The 18,616-nt window shown below is 39.2% G+C and overlaps 1 protein-coding gene across 1 annotated transcript in view; it reads right to left on the bottom strand.

Annotated features, from left to right (window-relative positions):
• Brinp1 (BMP/retinoic acid inducible neural specific 1) overlaps positions 1-18,616 on the bottom strand; it is a 185,745-nt gene that overhangs the window by 29,229 nt on the left and 137,900 nt on the right. The window contains exons 6-7 of the mRNA XM_052714955.1: positions 5,548-5,784; positions 789-1,011 (exon numbers count right to left, since the gene is read on the bottom strand). Coding sequence (XP_052570915.1) covers positions 789-1,011; positions 5,548-5,784 — 460 coding nt within the window. The remainder of the gene's footprint in view (positions 1-788; positions 1,012-5,547; positions 5,785-18,616) is intronic.

The following is an 18,616-nucleotide window of genomic DNA, read 5'->3' as shown; positions in this document are numbered from 1 at the left end:
GGTGCTACATTTGTTCTATTCCACTCTAGACCCTGATCTAAGGCCCTCAATTACATAAATTGACTGATAAATTAGTTAGCCCAGTTTCTTTACCATTAAGAACAGGTGCAAGTCTTCATAACCAAGTACTTTTAAATTGTACAGATATTGCATTTTAAGTAACCAAAATGGTACCATATAGTTGCTGGGACCAGTGTTGGAGGTATCCCTCAGTCAGACAGGTCAGAGCTAGCACAAACAATGCAGATCTGAACTTCATGGCCCAAGTTTTCTTTCTTATTATTGGGAAACTGATTTCCAGACTTTCCACACAGATGCCCAAGTCAGTGGATGTGCAAATCCTTTAATAAAGTGAAGGTAACATTTGCATGCCACCCATGCACGTCTTCCTCTGTATTTTAGATCATCTCCAGGGTACTTATAATTCTTCATGTAATGAAACTCATTGTACTATATGGTTTGGAGAAAATAACTAAAAAAAATCTAAGCATTTGTAGTAGACACCCAACTTTTATTTGGATAATTTCAATCTGATGTTAAACTGTAGGTGAAGAACCCATAGATACAGAAGTTCAATGGTGTATATAGGAAGCATGTGAAATTCAATGTTGCAAGAACCAAATGCAGTCAGGAACATTGTTGGTCAATATCAATGGACTACTTTGCTTAAAGAGTCCCAAATATGCTACCTGCAGCACATAACCTTCTACTGTCAGAGAGCGTGCAAAAAGACACCCAGAAATGGAGGGTGGAGAGCATTGTAGAGATGTAGTAGTAGGAGCTCATACCTCTCTCTAGGCAGCTGGTGGTTGGGATTGTGGCGGCAGCGCACGCTGAGACCAAAGAGCTTGCGGGCAGTGCGCTGGATCTTCTGCCTCTGAGCCTCAGTGGCGCTCTGCAGGAGCTTGTAACGGCTCTGCAGATCCCAGTCATTACCCCAATGCTGGTGGATGCTACCAATGGTCAGGAAGTGGTTGCTGGGGAGACGCTTCATAAATGACTTAAACTCATCTGACAAGAGACAAAAGTCAGGAGAGAAGGGATGAGCTTGACAGCCAATATCTGGAGTCCTTCATTAAATTTTAGTTCTCTTAATTCTTTCCCCTGCTCTCTTTATAACACCTTGGAAATGGGAACAACATAAATGTCCTTCAGCCAACAAAGGGACAATGAAAATGTGGTACATATACACCAAGGAATACTATTTATTCTGCATAAAGAAAATAAAAATCATGGATTTTCAGGTAAATGGAGGGAATTAGAAAATATATTGAGTGAAGACAAATGTCACATGTTCTATTTCATCAGAGGCTCCTACCTCTAAATCTTCAGATATAAGTGTAGTCCTTATCCCTCATTAAGGAAACTGGTCTTTGCAACAGACCACCACAGACTATCACAATCAATCAGAATACAGAGTTGAGGAACCCAGTCTCAGTGGTTACATCTACACAACTGGTCCCACACCCATTAAGGAACAGGGGCTAGAAAGATAGTTAGAACCAGAAGATTAGGGCATTTACTATGATAGTGTGCCTCCTAGAACTGGCAGAAGTTACACCCATTCAGTCTCACCCATATGACTGAATAAATGTGAATTGAACAAGGACATCACCAGATATCCCAAAGTAGACAGGGGAAAGACCATTAAGCCTCAACCCCACATAAAGAACTACAGGCAACTAAGGAATGCTGAGAGCATGAGAAACAGTCTTCCCTAGGAAAAAGCACACAAATTGTTTTTTGGCCAGTCCTAAATTCCCTCCTGACACTTAGCTTCATCTGCTAATGAAAGATTGCACAATTTCTCTGAGGCCAGTATAACACTCCATAGTCTGCTGTGCTACTAACATTGTATCTCCACTGAAGGCTACCTGTAGGAGGCATCTATGTTTAAGATATGTCTTCTCAAACTTCCAGCATTGGGATGCCAAGTTACAACACAGCCTCTTCCTATTCACTCTTAACAGTGCCTTTGAATCAAATTATTATCCAAATAATTATCAAATTATTATATTCAAGTAAAAATTGAAAAGTTTTTATCCGATCTACATAGAAAATCAGTATTGCATGCTTTTGGTAGAATGATAACTGTGAAAATAAATGTGAAGAAAACAATGTTAATAAATCCTAGTCAGATATTGTTGCCTGCTAAGTGATCAAATCCACATGCCTTCTTTCCTTTTGAAATAGTAGATCTAGAATGGTGTTAAAAACATATTAGCACCCATCTAAATCTTTCTCTTTGATGTAACCGTAGGCTGGCTGGAGAGCTGAAGGAAGTGAAACTCTGCACTCCTGATCCAACTGTTACTTGAAGTCCTTCCTGAATGTAAACAGTGTGACATTATCTCCAGTGCTGGGAAACTATAATTTAAGAGCTGTTAAGGGGTCCCCTTGGTAAAAGTTTGTGCCCTAGTTCCCAATATTTGAGCTTCTGAGCATCATCTCAGACTATGGTTTGACACAGGCTTAGAAATCACCTAGCACATCTTTCTTGTTCAATATATATGTTAAGGAAACTAAAGCCCAGAATGACACAGTGATTTTTCTAAAGATAACAAAGACAAAGAGCCTCAAGAGCCAAGTATAAAACCTGAAATGTTCTTATCTGCTTGGACACTTTCTCGGCCACATTATCCTTCCTCCGTGTTTTTCTCAACTGGGGGGAGTGAAGCATAGTATGGATCATTTTGCAGGTATAGGCTTAAAAATCATTGTTGCTGCCTAAGAATTTTATTTCATGCTACAAAAAAAAATGCAATGGAATGTTACACCTGTCCATACATTCACTTTATTTATATAAGGAGTAGTTGCAGCTTTCAACGAATACCAAATCCAGTCCTAAGCACTTAGAACTCATGAAGGATCTTCATAGCAAACCTATGAGGTGTATTATCTGTAGCACCCCCACTCTACAGAGGCTGGACACAAAGCAGGTAGCTAACTTGCACAGGGTCAATGGCCAGTAAACAGTTCAATTAAAACTGCAGCCTTATTCCAGAATATGTTCTTTCATTCAAAGTATTATGTTTCCTCTCAACACAAGGAGGGTGACCTTGAGGCTTAGCATACTGAGAGGGGGAAAGTAGAAAACTTTCTAAAGACAAAAATTCTGAACCAGACCTTTAGAAACTATGTGATAGATATTCAAATATACAAGAATTCAGATCTCATATTGGCCATTGAAGAGTTTCAGGACCTTCATTCACTCAAGACCTCAGTTTACACTTCTGTCAAATTGGCAAAAGAGTATGTAATTCAAATTTGGAAATTGTGAAGCCATCAAAGAAGCCACAATCATTATTTCCTCCTCCTGGGGCAGAGTTATTAGAGATAGAACAAATAGATTAAAAAAAAAGCAGTTGAATTTATATTAAACTGAGAAGCTATTTCAGAGGGCTATGTGCAGGAGACTCATGCGTATGTATACTTGATAAAGAAAAAGAGCAAGACAAGCTATTTACCATGTTTCTGCAACATCTCACTTTCTCTCCCATTACTCACCCACTCACAATAGCTTCACAGAGCTCCTTATTACTGATGCAGACAGTCTTTATTTCTTTTGGAATTTTAGAAATTAGCAGCATTTCTCTGCAAATGCAGTCTGTCAAATGCATTTTGTTTGTTTGGGGCCAAGAATCACTGTAATACCCTTCTGTCATGATCTCTCTGCTTTAAAGATCACTGAACTTGAAATAGACTAATGGATAAACTTCATAAGGCATGCACAGTAATTCCCTCCAAGCTGCATAACCCTGAAGGAGCAGCATCTCTGACACTGGCAAAGTGGAGGACTTCAAGTTCATGGCAACCAGACATTCTAAATGATGCTTTGTATAACTCTGCTTTTGTTTGTGATGCACAGTGGCTCTGAGGTAAGATTATGTTTGATCAAAGTGTTTTGTGGCTAAAGACTTAAATTCAGATATTCAAAATGCAAACATGACCTCTCATTTATCAGATGAGGGAGCTCAGGCCTACAGGGTTGACTATAATTAATAAGTTGAAAAGACTGCTGTGAACACTGGGTTCGGAGTCAGGGACTCCATTATCAATGCTGTCATTTACAAAGTATGTAACCTCAAGGAAGATTCTGAGACTTGGTGTCCTTCCTGCTCCCTGGAATGGCACATCACACTTGGTCTCATGTAGTTGTAGCAGAGAAAACATTTATAGAGATGTTTTAAAAACTGTGATGCTCCACTGATGAGTTTATTAATTTAACAGATGTTAAAGTATGTATTATAAGCTTACTATATCTTTCTGACACTTCTTGGAATTCTTTTTTTATTTTCATTTTCTTGGTTTTTTTGAGGCAGGGTTTCTGTGTGTTGTATCTCATTCTGTAGACCAGGCTGGCCTCGAACTCAGAGAGATCTGCCTGGCTCTGCCTCCTGAGTGCTGGGATTAAAGGCGTGCACCACCACCGCCCAGCACTTCTTGGAATTCTTAATGATTCTTAAACTTATTCTGTCTACAACTGACTATATTTTCTTGATTTCAACAATTTTTTGGGTGTTCTAGTTCAGCTGAAGAACACTAACAACCATGAAGTTATTTAATATGTGTCTCTTAGCAAAGGTCCTGGACATCACTTCAATCCCTTTTCTATTCAACTCTCTGAGACAACTAGAATCTAGTTCTGTCAATTCCCTTCCAAAGGTCAGCCTTTCTGTGCATTTCTGCTTCTGCTCTCTAATCTACTTGGGATAATCACTCCTAGGTAACCTGAGAACTGCCTCTCTGAAGCACAGGACATTAAACTATCTTTCTTTCTCAACATGGCCACCCATGACTTTACTGGTCACACTGACTCCATCTCTACATCACTGTGCCAGCTGCTCCTCACCTTCACTCATGGACACTTGAAATGCCATAATCATTTTCATCTCTTTCATGGTTACATAATTAATTTCTGACAAGTTCAAAGCTCCAAGACTGCAAAGATCTAACTTTAGACCTTACTTCCTCATGACCTTGGATAACTGACTTTCCTCCCCTGTAACTCATTAGTCTGAACTAGGAAATGCAAGAAACAGCAAAACTATCAGAAAAGTAACTTTCAATTTTGATAGTCCGTGTGATCTTTGAGTATCTACATGATTATATCTCACTATAGACAAATATGTAGACATGTAGTTATGTATGTGCATATATATCTCATATATAGACAGACATATATATTTATATACTTATGTGTGCTCATTCATTAATTCATCCTTATACACACTTGTGTACATATACATATTTATACATAAACAGAGACTCAGGAATAAATACAGTGCCCTCTGACTCTCCACTCTGCCAAGGTGTCTTTTCAGTCTTACTTTGTCATCTGAGTCCAACAGAGATAGTATATATCATATAAGCATAATGCTTTATGATGTCTACTGTTTCATTCTGTGGAGACTAAACATGTGCTTCCACTGTGAGGACTACTACACCTGCCCCTGAACCTTCCAATAGGACCAAGTGCCATTATTTTATTTCCCTTCACAGAAGTCTTAACTTGGCCAGGGGCATTCATGCTAGTAGTCTGTGTACCTGAATTCTCCAGGTCTTTGTAAGCTTCAGTCCAGGCCTTGGCCATGTTAGCCAGCGTGAACTCCATGATCTGGATGTCGGTAATGGGACAGTTGCACTGTGGGAACTCCTCAGCACACTGGCAGCGACATTGGCTGTTCTGACAGACGTACTCTCCCTCACCATTGCACATGATGTAGCTCAAAGCCGACTGAACAAACTTCTCTTGCAGATACTGTGGGAAGATTATCTGAAGACCTAGTTAAAAATAGCAAGAAGAGAGAATCAGAAAGAGTAAAAAGGTGTTTTATTAACAGCCTCCAAAGGTGACAAAAATCCAACACAGCAAGGTTTCTCTCTGTGCATTGGAAGCAAAATATTTCAAAGCCTACTTAGATATAGATGGGCCATAGGCAGTGGGACCTTCAATTTCATCACTTATGTTTCAATGTCCCAGGCCATGACCTTGGTACTCTGGGAAATGCAAACACTGCTCAGTTATGTTAGTAGTAAGACCAGAGATGCTCTGATATATGCTTTTTCTATTTGGAGAGAAAATTCTTCTTGAATGCATAACATTATTGCTTACCTTTCTTTATATTCTTCATTTATTTTCTTTTCCTTTCTTGAAATATTTATGAACTCTAGTTATGAAGAATATGTCCTGAGCTAGTCAGTAAATGTATAAAGATTTATTTTATTTTATTTTATCTTTTTGAATGGCTGTCCCGTTACTCACTATGTAGACCACACTGGCCTCGAACTCACACTCACAGAGATCTGCCTCCCTTTGCTTCCTAAGTGCTGGGATTAAAAGTGCATGTAACCATGGCCAGCAGGACATTTTAATAAAGCATATTTGCAATATCAGCAGAGGCAGATGTGGACACACATCTTCCTAACATGGCTTACAGGTCTAAAGCAAAAATAAACACAGAAAAGTCAGGAGCAAGGACAGCTTTCTACAGGAGAAAGAATCTGGGGTTGTTGGAAAGTACATAAGAGACAACCACTAATAAAAGAATAGCAGAATGAGCATGTAATAAGTGCCTCTGGAAGGTTCCACTGCATGAAGCAAAGTTGGATGGATAGGGGTATGGTGTACTAGGAAAACTGACTGAGAGAGCTTCAGAGGCCAGAGGTAGGAAATAATTTATTACAGACTATAGATTGTGTATTTACCATGTGGCTCATTGAATACACATTGGGAGTTTTTCAAGGATGAGAATGATATATTTAAAGGGAAATATTGAATAGGGTATGTATTATAAAACCAAAACATTGGTGAAAAAAAAAAGACATCCTAGACACTAACTTTCTACCATTTGCTCTAATAAGGAAGGCCAAAGGAACACTAAGCAAAGTGGCTAACTCATGGGTATATGGTGAACACCCCTGACTACATCTTATGATCTTCTCTCTATGTTTGAATAATCAGAATCTTAATCTTTAAACTGCAAAATGGAGAGGGTTTATCTGGGCCAGCACAGCATGCTGGAACCTGGAAACATCAGCCAAGTGGATGCTTTAGCCTATGACTGCCAGACAGAAGGGCAAGTTCAGACCAACAATTCATATCCAGGACAGTTCCCTTCACTTTTTCTTGGGCTGCTAATAGTTGTAGCCTCTAGCATATATAAGAGTAATGACTTTACCTCTAACATTGTAAACAGGGGGCTATATTCTCTTTTAGATTTTTTTTTTCTTAATCACTTATGCTTCATGGCTACACTTCAGTCCTGCCTACTCTTGATTTGGTGAATAAATGCAGCATTTTTTAAAACTTTTTTTCAATTTCTAATTTTCAGTTAAGTTTATAGACTTTTGTCTTATGCCTTCAAATTATATGTAATGTATGTCATTATTATGATTATATATACAATAGATTTCTATTCTACCATTTGGTCCTCATATGGAAACTACACAGTAGAATTTGCTGAGGGCCCTGTAAGAAAGAGATGTAGATGAGTCTCAGTATTTCTATGGCACGAAGCCACAGTCCACATGAAGAGCTGGCCACTGAGTTCCATGCCAAAATTATCTCAAGAAATTTATTCATCCTCTCTCTAAAGATGCACTTTCTCTTATGTCCAAATGGAGATACTGGTAGTAGCTACATTATATCTAGAGGACTAAAGCAAAAATGTCTATACATTGTATGGAACATTTCCTGGCATGCACGTGTGCGTGTGCGTGAGCACACACACACACACACACACACACACACACACACACACACACACACACACACTGAATTATCAATTCCCATTTTTACTTATGTGTTTACTTCCTTACTTAATTTACGTAGTTCGTGTATTTTTGTATATATACAGCTCATGCCACAATATATGTGAGGAGGCTGAAGGATAACTTGCAGTAGTTGATTCTCTCTTTCCATCATGTGGGTCCCAGGGTTTGAACTTGGGTCATCAGGCCTGACAGCAAGCGCCTTTACCCACTGAGCCATCTTGTCAGCCCAGCTCCTGTTTTGGATGTGAAGAAACGGCTGCTAAGGGAAACTATAGTGGTGATAATGTTCTCCTTCTTCTGATGAAATACCTAAAGCTTCAATCAAAACTTCAGCATGTAAAAGAAAAAATAGCAGCAGGTACATTCCAAAGGGAATTGTTAATTGTCTGCACAGCTTTCACAAGGAGGTGGGTTTGGACTATCTGCCTACTGAACCAGAAGACTGTTTAGTGTGCATACATGACATTACTTAGAAGGCATTCTGGGCAAGCTATGAAGCTGGACAGTGGTCTGCGTGAAACTAGAAAAAGTTCCTGTCCCTGAGCAAGGCATCCACATGAGAGCAAGTGATCGGGCACAAGGGTTCTGTACAGAATAAGGTGATGGAAACAGCAAAGGTTGGGAAGCACAAACCAGCTATAAAGTCCTTTCCAAAGCAAGTTTGCAGTTCTTTAGAGTGTGCATTATTGAGTTACTACATTTCTGTCACCGTTTCTCCTCCAAAGCAAAATTTATTTTTAGCTGATCCCTATAGGCAACTGTGTCTATGGATTGGGGTTACGTTTCTGTTGCTTAAAGGAACTCTACTGACTATATTCTCAGTCCTATTTTTTCAGACAACTCATCACTTTATTTCTCCCTTTTGTAGGGGATAGGATATTCTATTCTTGGTCTTAACCCAAAAGGAATTTGGGGAGAGCATTTTTAGAAAATTGCATCAAATCATTTCTCCGTTTGGCAAGGATACAAAAGGCAGTATTACCTACCCCACTTAGTGCAACTGAAAACAGATGAAATTTAGGGTTGGGGGTTTTCTCAGAGCAGCTGAAACAGAACACTGGCTGCTCTTTAAAAATGGAAACTAAGAACATGCCGAGCTGTCTCAGAGGCAGAATCTCCTGGGCAAATTTCAAAAGAGAATAATGAAGACATAGCAATTAAAAAGCACTTTTCTGCAAAATGTCATTACTGTTTAAAGTTACACAACCATTTCTACGGCAGCGGAGGTTCACACAGCAGTCACAGCCAGAGTCGTCTCCCAGTGACCTGTGTCCAACAAAGAAGGCCATTGCTGACCCCCTAGATTGGCGCCTGAGTCCCACTAGCTTCAATGGGAGTCATAAATAATTTGGAGGGGGATTTGGCCTGTGGAAGCACTTTTTGAAAGATATACAGCTGCCGGCTGGGGTAGAATATTCTATCTCCATGGTTCCCAAAACACTCCCTCTCCAACACACACACACACACACACACACACAGAGAGAGAGAGAGAGAGAGAGAGAGAGAGAGAGAGAGAGAGAGAGAGAGAGAGAAAGAGACAGACAGACAGACAGACACAGAGAGAAAGAGACAGAGAGACACAGAGAGAGATAGAGAGACAGAAAAAGAGACACACACACAAAGACAGAGAGACAGAGATAGAGACAGACAGACAGAGAGAGAGAGAGAGAGAGAGAGAGAGAGAGAGAGAGAGAGAGAGAATGAGAGAATGAAAGAATGAGAGAATGAGAGACTAAGAGAAAAGGGCACTTTTTTATTGCCAAGCATGTAAATTTTGCCTCACAAACACAGGAAGGCAATGGTAGAGTGTTACATTTGAACACCACCATGCCCACGCTGAACATATGGAATATTTTCCCTTCAACCTCATTTTTTTTTTCCAAGTCTGGCTATGGTTTGAAGGGCAATGTTGTGATGTGCCGTCATGAATGTGTGCAATGCACAGGCAGGTGGAAGTGCCCAAGAAGACTTCCTGCTTATCTTGACACTTCCCTCTTCCTTCTCAGTGCACCCACCTCACCCAGAAAGCTCATTATCTATCCATCCATCTCATAATGTGTTTTGTATTTTGCAGGAACTCTGCGCTAAAATTCAGTTCTTTTGCTGCAGCATACTGTCTCGCTAGGCCTTTGGCCCTTCCTTATCTCCTAAGGTTCTCCTCTTTACTTGCATCATACTATACACACTGCCCTTTGGAGGGGCAGAGTCCTACCAGTGTGCCACCCTTGTTCCTCTTGTACTCTTTGCACTTGCCCTATCTAATGTCAGATCTCAGTCTGTCTCCCTTTTCCCAAAATATAGATCTTCCCACATTATCGGTTCAAATGCCATTGTGTTTGCCTTACTAGGTTATGTGTTGACTTAGATTATGTTATTAACTTGTTTCATTTCCATCTCCAAAAATAAAAAGCAGATATTGGGAGGAAAAGGGCTATATGTTTCTTACATACCCACAATTTAAGCCATGCCTAGTTCAGGCTCCTGATACTCATCAGTTCTCATCTTCATCCCACTGAAGAAGAAGTTCATCTATTAGTCTTTGGGAATACTAGAACTCCAAAGAGAGTTGATCTGCCCAAAGTCCCACAGCTAAAATAACAGAATAACACAAATATTATTCAAATCTGAGTATTTGGACCTTTCAGAAATACATGAGGGTTCTGCCCCTGCAGTCAAAAGGGACTTATGAAAAGTGTAAACTGTGTTCCACCATAGGTCCAGTACAGAGCAATCTGGCAGTGTATTGGATTCTTTGAAATGTAATTTTTGTTGTTGCTTTCCAGTACTCACTAGTTAAGGAAGAAAAAGATTAAACAGCACAGAACTCACAATGTGAGTTTTATGACCCAAAAGTCCATGTCTTCCCCAAGTTCATGTTGAATCCTTAACTTCTAACAAAATGCTTCTGTTAGGAGATGTGGCCTCTGGGAGGTTAAGCTTAGAAGGTCAAGAAGACAATGGTATTCTCTCTCTATCTCACTGAATTGCTGAGTTCATACAAAGGAAAGGCCATGTGGACACTTGGTAACAGGGTAGCTATCTGCAAGTCAGAATTCAGATCCTTAGCAGATCCTATAGTATCTTGATTCTGGACTTCACAATGCCAAGACTGTGACAAATAGATCTCTTTTTTTTTAAATTTTATAATTTAATTAATTTTACATATCAGCCACGGATTCCCTTGTTCCCCTCCCCTCCCCGCCCCGCATTTCCCCCAGCCCACCCCACATTCCCATCTTCTCCAAGGCAAAGACTCCCCTGGGGATTGAGTTCAACCTGGTAGACTCAGTCCAGGCAGATCCCGTCCCCTCCTCCCAGGCTAAGCCAAGTGTCCCTGTATAAGCCCCAGGTTCCAAACAGCCAGCTCATGCACTGAGGACAGGTTGTGGTCCCAATGCCTGGATGCCTCTCAAACAGATTAAGCTAATCAACTGTCTCACTTATCCAGAGGACCTGATCCAGTTGGGGGCTCCTCAGCTATTGGTTCATAGTTCATGTGTTTCCATTCTTTTGGATATTTGTCCCTGTGCTTTTTCCAATCTTGGTCTCAACAATTCTCACTCATACAAACCCTCCTCTATCTTGCCAATTGGACCCAAGGAATGCTCAATCATACCACAAGGGCACTTGCTCAGCTATGTTCATATCAGCATTGTTTGTAATAGTCAGAACCTGGAAACAACCTAGATGCCCTTCAACTGAAGAATGGATAAATAAAATGTGGTACATATACACAATGGAATACTACTCAGCAGAGAAAAACAATGACATCATGAGGTTTGCAGGCAAATGGATGGATCTAGAAAACATCATCCTGAGTGAGGTAACCCAGACTCAGAAAGACAAACATGGTATGTACTCACTCATAGCAGGATACTAGACATGAAACAAGGATGACTTGTCTGCTACTCACATCACCAGGGAGGCTACCTGGAAAACAGGACCCCAAGAAAGACACAGGGATCGCCCAATGACAGAGAAATGGAATGAGATCTACATGAACAGCCTGGACATGAGTGGGGGTAATGAAAGGCGAGGGTTGAGGGAAAGAGAGCTTGGGGGAGCGGGAGATCCCAGCTGGATCAACAACAGAGAGGGAGAACAAGGAATAGGAGACCATTGTAAATGAAGACCACATGAGAATAGGAAGAAGCAAAGTGCTAGAGAGGCCCACAGAAATCCACAAAGATACCCACACAACAGACTGCTGGCAATGGTCGAGAGACAGCCCGAACTGACCTACTCTGGTGATGCTTGGCAATGTTTATTAACACATAGTAACAAATAGTGAACATTTCATTGTTTTATTATGAGGGTTCAAGACAATCAGATTGGAAATAGCAATTGTGGAAGACTTGAGTATGGGTGGTTTTTTGAAACATATTGACATACTCTAATTTTTGTTTGTATGTACATGTGACTGAAAGTGTGTGTGTGCTCTACATACATGCAGTCACCTGTGGAGGTCAGAATAGTTGCTAACAGTTGTGAGGTCCCACATAGTTGCTGTGAACCAAACTCTGGTCCTTTGTAAGAGCAGTAAGCATTCTTAACTGCTGAGCCATTTCTCCAGCCCTTAGAATGGGGTTTGAAGCCAGAAGCATAATGTGAATTGACAAAGAAGACTAGCTGCAAATGCCACCACATAGGGCAGGCATTGATCGAATGCAGGTCAGAGAGTAAATGATTCTAAGTCTTGTTTAAGGTACCATCATCGGTTGAAATTTCTTACATTTGCTTTATTTTACTCTGCATCCTAATTATCTAAGCCAGTCTACTTTTGACTGACAGTTCTCTTTTCTGACCCATTTCACTTGCTATTAAATTCATGATCTCTTACAGTGCCAAGAGGAAGAGTGAAAAATATAGGCTCTATTTTGGTTGTACATAAATATTTTCTGTTCTATCCTTGCATCAAATGTGGCCCCCTGTGGGTATCTCAAAGCCCTATAGGAGTCCCAGATGTTGTCTTGTACCTGCTAAGTTCTGCCTGTCAAATCCTGTCCATTTCTGAAATGCACAAGGTGGGACGAACAAGAACAAGGACAGCACCTTTTGCAAAACATGAGCCTGATCCTCTTCTCTGTGAAAGCCGGGGGATTTCATATTGGCAGATAGAGGACTTTATGGCTTACAAAGCCACGCTGAACTCCAGTGTAATGAAGGCACGCAGGTCAATTACCCATCTGTTTGTGTTTCTATTGCTGTGAATTACAGTATCCATTGCTGACAGCTCATTGGAGTGGAATGAAAATAAGACAATAATTCACCAAGTGAAACTGTGCAGAAAGGGCGAAAAGGCTATGATCTCATTCAGAAGTTCAGCCCTGTCTCAGGCATGGGTCATTTACACTCTGGGAAATGAAGACAGGCAGCTACCTGGGGGAGAAAAGGGTGGGTTCTGCCTCCTTCAGTGCAAGAATTAGGACATGCCACCTCCTGGCAAGAGTAATGTGTTGCGCTTGTGATGACCATCATCTAAGCTCCAGGATCTTGGGGGTATAGACTTTGAACCTTTAAGTGAAAAATAAAGGTAGATCAATCACAGGGTAATATAACTGAATTATTTTACTGCCAGGGGGTTGGAAGAATGAATCAGAATTCCTTGATAGGAATTCTCAAGGATATTCTCAAGGATAGGAAACTCTGTGCCATTGAAGTACAGAAGCAATGCTGAGCAATAACATGGTGAAAACATTTAACCTAATGACAAGATCCAAATTCCATTTAGTAGACTGAGTTATCAAATGACAAGTAGTAGGCTGAGTTATCATTAACTCATGTTGTACCCTTCCCTGTAAAGTCTCCTCTTTACAATAATAATAACCCCAGCCTCTGAACTGAGACATTCATACGGAATGTTTTGGTCAAGTTCAGAGAGATATGTCAATTTCAAAATAAGACAAAAAGAATCAACATGTGAATCAATCAGTTTCTCTTGTCACAAGACCAACAGTCTTCCACATAGAAGCACCAGAAGGAAGGAATCCTACTGAGCTTTGTACCTATCATAAAATAAGAAAGAAGCACTCCCCTTTGCAAATCACTGAGATTATGGAATTGTTTGTTGACACCATATAATGTAGCCCATACAGACACATAAGGGAGTTAGCATACCCTGAACATTTGATCAATCAGAAACTGAGCTTATTTTTATGAATAAATTCTACTGCAAGACCATACATATGGAAGAATTGAGTTGTTGTAATGCAGGCCATGTGTAAAAGCCTAAAAGACTTAAAGTCTGGATCTCTAAAGAAAATATTTGCAACCTTCTATATAAGATGACCACTAAGATTTGTTCCAAATTCAATGGCTTTACTTTGTATTCTTTACTTTATTATGCAAATTTTATCATAAATTATGTCCTAGGCAGAACCCTAAGATCGGAAGGCAAAGGGCTTGAAACACTGCCCCTGCTCTTTGGGAACTAATGTTCAGTACGGAAGTTAGTCGAAGAGGAATAAATAAATGTGACAAAATAGATTTGGAGAAAACATGATTCTAAGTGACTTTGACAACTTTGGAAAAATAACATAATCTAAACAAAATCAACATAAATTAAACAGTCAACATATCTTAATATAATTTTATAAAATTTCAAGATGAAAATACTTTTGAAGCCATAAGAAGCCATTTATTCAATTTAAATAAAGGCTTCTTTACAGATTTCATAAAAACCCAAACATGATACCCAAAAGAGTGATGATGTTTGATCTTTTCATTAATGTACATTTCCAAATTCTTCCCTTACCCATTCCTACTTTGCAAGAAGACCTAGAAGACTATCTACTTCTGTACTTGGAACATGTCAAGTTATTTTCTCCTCAGATTTTACCTCCAAATTTTATTAATTAAATGACCTTTGAAAAACTAAGAGGCTTAAGTTCCTTCATCATTACCTCCCTCATCAAAGCTTTCTTTGTATGACTGACATAAAAATGGAATGAACTGTTTTATATCTTGGCTGTATATGACTGAATATGTTGGCCAAAACTCATAGAGCAATAGCACTTAGGAGTCAACTTGGTTAGATGTAAATCATGCATTAATGAGGCTAAAAATGAAGTTAAATAAGTAACAATTTATAAAGTTAAAAGATAGATGTTATTAAAATATAGATAGAATTTGTGTCCCACTGATGTCATGTTCCTATCATTGCTGTACTTGCTGTTGTTTTCTCTAGAGGTCACAGGCAGCCTCAGAAAGGCCCTCTCCAGTGAGCTAAAATAACTTGCACTTATCTCAAAATCTACCAGAAACACTTATTTCATTATATTATGTGTGCTTATGCTCATGTTCTTACTCTGAAAGATTCCCTGAACATGACAGTTATTAATCTTGAGCATTTCTCTGTCATCCAGCACATTACTTGGTATCAAGGAAATGTGTTTGAATGAAGGTACATTTAGAAATGTTATGTTTCACAGAACCATGGTTCTTGGTTCTATACCAAGCATGACCCAGCACTCCAGCTTCATCTCTCATAAGCAGAACTATATCTTTATCCTCAGAATTATAACTTGAGACCTGATTCTAATTTGACTCCATCTCAGTAGTTATAAATGCAAGTATTCAGAAAGAGCTGTATTTAAAAACAATACACAGGCTGAAAAACATCCTCAGAGAACAATGGCACTAAAGGACCACTAATTTCAGCACATATTTTGTTTTAGATCCATTTCCAAAAATTATGATTCTTGAGGATAATTGTGGTTTTTATTTCTTTTCATTCTTTCCAACTTAACTGCAATAGTGCTAGATGATAGAAGATGAGGAAAATGCAAAATCTCAATTTTGCCCCTATTCTGTCCTTTCATTCACTACTCTATGAAGCCAACTACTATATTAGATGTCAAAAGCGTGGCCCATGAACAAGAAATGTTGTCTAATTCCAGAGGCTCATGGTGAAAGATAGGATAAAATCCATCTATGTATAATGACAAGAAAATATATACAGAAATATACACATGAGTTCCAGAGAAATACAAAAGGAGAATCCTCTACTTTTGCAGGAGTGGAGCTTGGAAAGGCTATCTAAGACCGAAGTGAACTTGCATGGCATGCATACTCCAGGATTTGCTAATGTGGATTCTCTGAACTCATAGATCCACATGTGTCCAAGCTTAACTACAACTGAGAAAGTTTGTGCATGTCTATGTCTTCAAACTCATACTTCACATTAGCACAATTTAGGCAATGAGACACCCCACAGTAAGAAAACGTGTTGATGATATTTAACCCAATGTGCCAGTATCACTAAGCTGTTGTTAAATTACTGAGTGGTGATGAATAAGTTCAAAATTCTGATAGCTTATGGCCACTGCACTCTATTTCTAGTTCATGCTTCATGTTGACTAGACTTTGGCTACTCTCCAGATGACTTCCTTTTAAATGTATGCTGTAGGCATAGTATGTCTCAGAAATATGATATTCACGTAGGAAAGGAAAAGAAGAAGCCAGGTATCTGTATAGATGTGGCATGTACCATGTCTTTGTGTACTCTGTTGCCCAAAGCAAATCACCCAGCTAAGGCCAATATTCTTTGAATGGTAATGCACCCTCCCCATGGTACAGCACTTCCAAGCATATGATGAACTGAAGAATGTAGATTTTGCTAAAAAGAATGAAGCAATATGTAAATCACAAAATCTATTACAAAACTCATTAGTTTTTGTACCAAATCTTTAATTTCTTAATTACCATGTGATCCAGTAATTTCACTTTCACATGCATATCAAAAGCACTATAGATAAACACCCAAACAAAAACTGATTTTTGAATATTCATAGTAGCTCTCTGCACTATAGTCAAAAGGGGAAGATGAAATGATGAATAGTTATGTTATGTTGCATATCCTTGCAATGGGATACTAATCCTGCCATGAAAAAAGAAGTATTAATATTTACCATAACATTGTTGAATTATGAACATGTGAAATGAAAGAAGCTTGACTGGAAATCAGATTCTCTTCAAGTCTACTTATTTGAAATATGCAGAATAGGAAAATCCAGAGACAGAAAACAACTTTTAGGGTTAGAGAGAGAGTAAGATGAAGAATGACTGCCTAAAAGGTATACAATTTGTGTTTGAGACATGAAAACATTATGGAATCTCTTATGATAATTGCATAGGATTGTGAGTATATTTAATGCTACATCTTAAGTTGTACATCTTAAAAATGGCTACAATGTTAAATTTATTTTTTTATTTTAGCACAGTTAAAACAAAAACATACAATTCAAAGAAAATTAAGTTTTCAGTTCCAACTATTAACATCTATTGTGCATCTACTACGTGCTAAATGCTAGGCAGCTCATTAGCGAAGAATAAGCAATTAAATTTGGTGTAGGAAAACTGACTTATCCATTATGTGCACTTGTTACTCTTCCAGACCAACCAAGATTGGTTCTCAGGACCCACAGTTAGCAGCTCCCAACTCTCTGTAGCTCCAGAGGATCCAATGTCCTCTTTTGGCCTACCTGAGCACATGCACATTCTTGCCTTGTGCGCACGTGCGCGCGCACGCACACACACACACACACACACACACACACACACACACACACACACACATACAAATAAAAAAATTTAAAAATCTTTAAATAATATCCTCTTGGAGATGTCAGTGACAATGGAGTGGCAACTCTATAATTGTGCATATAAGAGAAGACATATTGTATCTAAAATATATTAAAAATGTATCAAAAGTGCTGTGTGGGCTGTGCAGGAGACTTCTTTCCAAGGTAAGTTGCTGGAATAAACAAGGATTGACTTAGTCATTTTTAAAAATAAACAAGTGCTCCATCCATATGCAGACACTAAACAAATCACCTGGGCTGAATTATTAAGGATTTGTCCATCCTGATGCTTTATTTCTGCCCAATAAATGAGATTGACAGACATTCTTATGGGATATGGTTGTTAACTAAATTACCACATAGACCCTGTATCTATAAGGATTTTAATGCTACATCATTGACAAAAGGTTTATTAGAAAGAAACAGTCCCACGTGATCACAGCACATGTATGTAATTCCCTGACACTCCTTCTACCAGCATCACCCCCAATCCAGTAAGTGTGCACTTGCTCAGAATTCCTACATCCTTCCTGCTTGAGTCTGACTCTAGAGTTCCTTACAGATTCTGTAGCATTTTCTGCAATCCCACATTTCTGGAACATCCTGAAACGGAATGACCACCTATTCTGAGGGCATTGTTCTTTTCTTCCCATACATTGTTTTGTGAATAACTAAGGAAACCAGCTATACCTGTGTATACTAGGGTGGCTGGTCACTTTAGAACAATCATGGACTCTATTCATAAAGTAGCATAGTTTTCAGTGTTTATGATGCAGGAACAGAAAAAAAAAACATAAAAAAAAACATTGCTTGATAAGCAATATGGTTCTTACTTCTGCATCCCAGATTGGGAAACACTGCTATGAAATTCCAGATCATAGGCTTTGAGTAGACCTTGGCTCAACTTCCTGCCCTGCCACCTGCAAGTTACAGAACGTCTGTGAGTTTCCATTTTCAATTAAGAAAATGGATGGAGCCGGGCGGTGGTGGCGCACGCCTTTAATCCCAGCACTCAGGAGGCAGAGCCAGGCGGATCTCTGTGAGTTCGAGGCCAGCCTGGGCTACCAAGTGAGTCCCAGGAAAGGCGCAAAGCTACACAGAGAAACCCTGTCTCGAAAAACCAAAAAAAAAGAAAATGGATGGTATTGAAGCTCGTATGAGGTATTGATAAAACGAAATTATCTCAATCCCTGATATATAATAATTATCCAAAATATTAGCCATTATTAGCACTGTATCATCTCCTTTGGTTGGTAAAT

The sequence above is a fragment of the Peromyscus californicus genome, unplaced genomic scaffold (genome assembly GCF_007827085.1).
Source record: "Peromyscus californicus insignis strain IS unplaced genomic scaffold, ASM782708v3 Scaffold_5__1_contigs__length_169319896, whole genome shotgun sequence".
In the NCBI taxonomy this organism is placed as follows: domain Eukaryota; kingdom Metazoa; phylum Chordata; class Mammalia; order Rodentia; family Cricetidae; genus Peromyscus; species Peromyscus californicus.
Note: the sequence above shows the minus strand (reverse complement) of the source record. Positions and strands in the feature narration are given on the sequence as shown.